This window comes from Gopherus evgoodei, unplaced genomic scaffold (assembly GCF_007399415.2).
Source record: "Gopherus evgoodei ecotype Sinaloan lineage unplaced genomic scaffold, rGopEvg1_v1.p scaffold_48_arrow_ctg1, whole genome shotgun sequence".
Classification (NCBI taxonomy): Eukaryota; Metazoa; Chordata; order Testudines; family Testudinidae; genus Gopherus; species Gopherus evgoodei.
The window spans coordinates 817,871-823,870 of record NW_022060069.1 but is presented as its reverse complement, the minus strand read 5'-3'; the positions used below and the strand labels follow the sequence as shown (position 1 = coordinate 823,870).

General features: G+C 68.3%; 1 protein-coding gene across 2 annotated transcripts in view; it reads left to right on the top strand.

The window, feature by feature from the left end:
• The first annotated feature begins 241 nt into the window (after positions 1-241).
• SAE1 (SUMO1 activating enzyme subunit 1) overlaps positions 242-6,000 on the top strand; it is a 24,597-nt gene continuing 18,838 nt past the window's right edge. For both annotated transcript variants that reach the window (XM_030546665.1, XM_030546666.1), the window contains exon 1: positions 242-364. In XM_030546665.1, coding sequence (XP_030402525.1) covers positions 264-364 — 101 coding nt within the window. In that variant the 5' untranslated portion in view covers positions 242-263. The remainder of the gene's footprint in view (positions 365-6,000) is intronic.

The following is a 6,000-nucleotide window of genomic DNA, read 5'->3' as shown; positions in this document are numbered from 1 at the left end:
CCTGTGCGCTCAGCCCTTAGGGTGCATGCCGCCCTCGCGCACCACAGCGCACGTAGCGGGGTTCTCAGCTGAGGGGCGGGGCCGGACCTGCCCTCTGGCGGCCGGGTGAGCGCATGCGCAGCATCGAACGCAGTGCTGCTACGCGAGCGGGCGGGGCTCATCCCCGTGTCACGTGACGCAGGAGCAGGCGGGGCGGCGCCCCCTGTCACGTGCTGGGGGCGGCGCGCGGGCCCGGCGCGGGTCAGGTGGCGCGCGGCGGCGGGATGGTGGAGCAGGAGGGTGGCGGCTCGGGCGGCATCAGCGAGGAGGAGGCGGCGCAGTATGACCGGCAGATCCGGCTGTGGGGGCTGGCGGCGCAGCGCCGGTGCGGGCCGAGCCTGGGGGGGAAGGGATGGGGATGGGGGAGTCGTGGGGCGGAGGGCAGCGCAGGAAGCGGGATGAGAAGGGGAGGGGGGGGAGAAGGGGTAGTATGACGGGGCGGGGTGAGGGTGGGGCAGGTGGGGAAGGGATGGGGATGGGGGGCAGTAGAGGGATCATAGGGCGCAGGTGGAGGGATGGAGGTGATGGGGGAGTCGTGGGGCGGAGGGCAGCGCAGGAAGCGGGGACGAGAAGGGAAGGGGAGGGGAGAAGGGGTAGTATGACGGGGCGGGGTGAGCGTGGGGAAGGGATGGGGATGGGGGGGCAGTAGAGGGATCATAGGGAGCAGGTGGAGGGAAGGAGGTGATGGTGGGAGTCGTGGGGCGGAGGGCAGCGCAGGAAGCGGGACGAGAAGGGAAGGGAGGGGAGAAGGGGTAGTATGACGGGGCGGGGTGAGGGTGGGGCAGGTGGGGAAGGGATGGGGATGGGGGGCAGTAGAGGGATCATAGGGCGCAGGTGGAGGGATGGAGGTGATGGGGGAGTCGTGGGGCGGAGGGCAGCGCAGGAAGCGGGGACTAGAAGGGAAGGGGGGGAGAAGGGGTAGTATGACGGGGCGGGGTGAGGGTGGGGCAGGTGGGGAAGGGATGGGGATGGGGGGGCAGTAGAGGGATCATAGGGAGCAGGCGGAGGGAAGGAGGTGATGGGGGAATCGTGGGGCGGAGGGCAGCGCAGGAAGCGGGACGAGAAGGAAGGGGGGGGAGAAGGGGTAGTATGACGGGGGCGGGGTGAGGGTGGGGCAGGTGGGGAAGGGATGGGGATGGGGGGCAGTAGAGGGATCATAGGGAGCAGGTGGAGGGAAGGAGGTGATGGGGGAGTCGTGGGGCGGAGGGCAGCGCAGGAAGCGGGATGAGAAGGGGAGGGGAGAAGGGGTAGTATGACGGGGCGGGGTGAGGGTGGGGCAGGTGGGGAAGGGATGGGGATGGGGGGGCAGTAGAGGGATCATAGGGAGCAGGTGGAGGGAAGGAGGTGATGGGGGAGTCGTGGGGCGGAGGGCAGCGCAGGAAGCGGGACGAGAAGGGAAGGGGAGGGGAGAAGGGGTAGTATGACGGGGGCGGGGTGAGGGTGGGGCAGGTGGGGAAGGGATGGGGATGGGGGGGCAGTAGAGGGATCATAGGGAGCAGGTGGAGGGAAGGAGGTGATGGGGGAGTCGTGGGGCGGAGCGCAGCGCAGGAAGCGGGACGAGAAGGAAGGGGAGGGGAGAAGGGGTAGTATGACGGGGCGGGGTGAGGGTGGGGCAGGTGGGGAAGGGATGGGGATGGGGGGGCAGTAGAGGGATCATAGGGAGCAGGTGGAGGGAAGGAGGTGATGGGGGAGTCGTGGGGCGGAGCGCAGCGCAGGAAGCGGGGACGAGAAGGGAAGGGGAGGGGAGAAGGGGTAGTATGACGGGGCGGGGTGAGGGTGGGGCAGGTGGGGAAGGGATGGGGATGGGGGGCAGTAGAGGGATCATAGGGAGCAGGTGGAGGGATGGAGGTGATGGGGGAGTCGTGGGGCGGAGGGCAGCGCAGGAAGCGGGACGAGAAGGAAGGGGGGGAGAAGGGGTAGTATGACGGGGGCGGGGTGAGGGTGGGGCAGGTGGGGAAGGGATGGGGATGGGGGGGCAGTAGAGGGATCATAGGGAGCAGGTGGAGGGATGGAGGTGATGGGGGAGTCGTGGGGCGGAGGGCAGCGCAGGAAGCGGGGACGAGAAGGGAAGGGGAGGGGAGAAGGGGTAGTATGACGGGGCGGGGTGAGGGTGGGGCAGGTGGGGAAGGGATGGGGATGGGGGGGCAGTAGAGGGATCATAGGGAGCAGGTGGAGGGAAGGAGGTGATGGGGGAGTCGTGGGGCGGAGGGCAGCGCAGGAAGCGGGACGAGAAGGGAAGGGGAGGGGAGAAGGGGTAGTATGACGGGGCGGGGTGAGGGTGGGGCAGGTGGGGAAGGGATGGGGATGAGGGGGCAGTAGAGGGATCATAGGGAGCAGGCGGAGGGAAGGAGGTGATGGGGGAGTCGTGGGGCGGAGGGCAGCGCAGGAAGCGGGACGAGAAGGGAAGGGGAGGGGAGAAGGGGTAGTATGACGGGGCGGGGTGAGGGTGGGGCAGGTGGGGAAGGGATGGGGATGGGGGGGCAGTAGAGGGATCATAGGGAGCAGGTGGAGGGAAGGAGGTGATGGGGGAGTCGTGGGGCGGAGGGCAGCGCAGGAAGCGGGACGAGAAGGGAAGGGGAGGGGAGAAGGGGTAGTATGACGGGGCGAGGGGAGGGTGGGGCAGGTGGGGAAGGGATGGAGATGGGGGGCAGTAGAGGGATCATAGGGAGCAGGTGGAGGGATGGAGGTGATGGGGGAGTCGTGGGGCGGAGGGCAGCGCAGGAAGCGGGACGAGAAGGGAAGGGGGGGGAGAAGGGGTAGTATGACGGGGCGGGGTGAGGGTGGGGCAGGTGGGGAAGGGATGGGGATGGGGGGGCAGTAGAGGGATCATAGGGAGCAGGTGGAGGGAAGGAGGTGATGGGGGAGTCGTGGGGCGGAGGGCAGCGCAGGAAGCGGGACGAGAAGGAAGGGGAGGGGAGAAGGGGTAGTATGACGGGGCGGGGTGAGGGTGGGGCAGGTGGGGAAGGGATGGGGATGGGGGGGCAGTAGAGGGTTCATAGGGAGCAGGTGGAGGGATGGAGGTGATGGGGGAGTCGTGGGGCGGAGGGCAGCGCAGGAAGCGGGACGAGAAGGGAAGGGGAGGGGAGAAGGGGTAGTATGACGGGGGCGGGGTGAGGGTGGGGCAGGTGGGGAAGGGATGGGGATGGGGGGCAGTAGAGGGATCATAGGGAGCAGGTGGAGGGAAGGAGGTGATGGGGGAGTCGTGGGGCGGAGGGCAGCGCAGGAAGCGGGACGAGAAGGAAGGGGAGGGGAGAAGGGGTAGTATGACGGGGCGGGGTGAGGGTGGGGCAGGTGGGGAAGGGATGGGGATGGGGGGGCAGTAGAGGGATCATAGGGAGCAGGTGGAGGGAAGGAGGTGATGGGGGAGTCGTGGGGCGGAGGGCAGCGCAGGAAGCGGGACGAGAAGGGAAGGGGGGGGAGAAGGGGTAGTATGACGGGGCGGGGTGAGGGTGGGGCAGGTGGGGAAGGGATGGAGATGGGGGCAGTAGAGGGATCATAGGGAGCAGGTGGAGGGATGGAGGTGATGGGGGAGTCGTGGGGCGGAGGGCAGCGCAGGAAGCGGGACGAGAAGGAAGGGGGGGAGAAGGGGTAGTATGACGGGGCGGGGTGAGGGTGGGGCAGGTGGGGAAGGGATGGGGATGGGGGGGCAGTAGAGGGATCATAGGGAGCAGGTGGAGGGAAGGAGGTGATGGGGGAGTCGTGGGGCGGAGGGCAGCGCAGGAAGCGGGGACGAGAAGGGAAGGGGAGGGGAGAAGGGGTAGTATAACGGGGCGGGGTGAGGGTGGGGCAGGTGGGGAAGGGATGGGGATGAGGGGGCAGTAGAGGGATCATAGGGAGCAGGTGGAGGGAAGGAGGTGATGGGGGAGTCGTGGGGCGGAGGGCAGCGCAGGAAGCGGGACGAGAAGGAAGGGGGGGGAGAAGGGGTAGTATGACGGGGGCGGGGTGAGGGTGGGGCAGGTGGGGAAGGGATGGGGATGGGGGGGCAGTAGAGGGATCATAGGGAGCAGGCGGAGGGAAGGAGGTGATGGGGGAGTCGTGGGGCGGAGGGCAGCGCAGGAAGCGGGACGAGAAGGGAAGGGGGGGAGAAGGGGTAGTATGACGGGGCGAGGTGAGGGTGGGGCAGGTGGGGAAGGGATGGAGATGGGGGGCAGTAGAGGGATCATAGGGAGCAGGTGGAGGGATGGAGGTGATGGGGGAGTCGTGGGGCGGAGGGCAGCGCAGGAAGCGGGACGAGAAGGAAGGGGAGGGGAGAAGGGGTAGTATGACGGGGGCGGGGTGAGGGTGGGGCAGGTGGGGAAGGGATGGGGATGGGGGGGCAGTAGAGGGATCATAGGGAGCAGGTGGAGGGAATGGAGGTGATGGGGGAGTCGTGGGGCGGAGGGCAGCGCAGGAAGCGGGACGAGAAGGAAGGGGAGGGGAGAAGGGGTAGTATGACGGGGCGGGGTGAGGGTGGGGCAGGTGGGGAAGGGATGGGGATGGGGGGGCAGTAGAGGGATCATAGGGAGCAGGTGGAGGGGAGGCAGGTGATGGGGAGTCGTGGGGCGGAGGGCAGCGCAGGAAGCGGGACGAGAAGGGAAGGGGAGGGGAGAAGGGGTAGTATGACGGGGCGGGGTGAGGGTGGGGCAGGTGGGGAAGGGATGGAGATGGGGGGCAGTAGAGGGATCATAGGGAGCAGGTGGAGGGAAGAAGGTGATGGGGGAGTCGTGGGGCGGAGGGCAGCGCAGGAAGCGGGGACGAGAAGGGAAGGGGAGGGGAGAAGGGGTAGTATGACGGGGCGGGGTGAGGGTGGGGCAGGTGGGGAAGGGATGGGGATGGGGGGCAGTAGAGGGATCATAGGGAGCAGGTGGAGGGATGGAGGTGATGGGGGAGTCGTGGGGCGGAGGGCAGCGCAGGAAGCGGGACGAGAAGGAAGGGGAGGGGAGAAGGGGTAGTATGACGGGGTGGGGTGAGGGTGGGGCAGGTGGGGAAGGGATGGGGATGGGGGGCAGTAGAGGGATCATAGGGAGGAGGTGGAGGGAAGAGGGTGATGGGGGAGTCGTGGGGCGGAGCGCAGCGCAGGAAGCGGGGACGAGAAGGGAAGGGGAGGGGAGAAGGGGTAGTATGACGGGGCGGGGTGAGGGTGGGGCAGGTGGGGAAGGGATGGGGATGGGGGGCAGTAGAGGGTTCATAGGGAGCAGGTGGAGGGATGGAGGTGATGGGGGAGTCGTGGGGCGGAGGGCAGCGCAGGAAGCGGGACGAGAAGGAAGGGGAGGGGAGAAGGGGTAGTATGACGGGGCGGGGTGAGGGTGGGGCAGGTGGGGAAGGGATGGAGATGGGGGGCAGTAGAGGGATCATAGGGAGCAGGTGGAGGGAAGGAGGTGATGGGGGGAGTCGTGGGGCGGAGGGCAGCGCAGGAAGCGGGACGAGAAGGGGAGGGGAGAAGGGGTAGTATGACGGGGCGGGGTGAGGGTGGGGCAGGTGGGGAAGGGATGGGGATGGGGGGGCAGTAGAGGGATCATAGGGAGCAGGCGGAGGGAAGGAGGTGATGGGGGAGTCGTGGGGCGGAGGGCAGCGCAGGAAGCGGGACGAGAAGGGAAGGGGGGGGAGAAGGGGTAGTATGACGGGGCGGGGTGGGGTGGGGCAGGTGGGGAAGGGATGGGGATGGGGGGGCAGTAGAGGGATCATAGGGAGCAGGTGGAGGGAAGGAGGTGATGGTGGGAGTCGTGGGGCGGAGGGCAGCGCAGGAAGCGGGACGAGAAGGAAGGGGGGGAGAAGGGGTAGTATGACGGGGCGGGGTGAGGGTGGGGCAGGTGGGGAAGGGATGGAGATGGGGGGCAGTAGAGGGATCATAGGGAGCAGGTGGAAGGAAGGAGGTGATGGGGGAGTCGTGGGGCGGAGGGCAGCGCAGGAAGCGGGACGAGAAGGGAAGGGGAGAAGGGGTAGTATGACGGGGCGGGGTGAGGGTGGGGCAGGTGGGGAAGG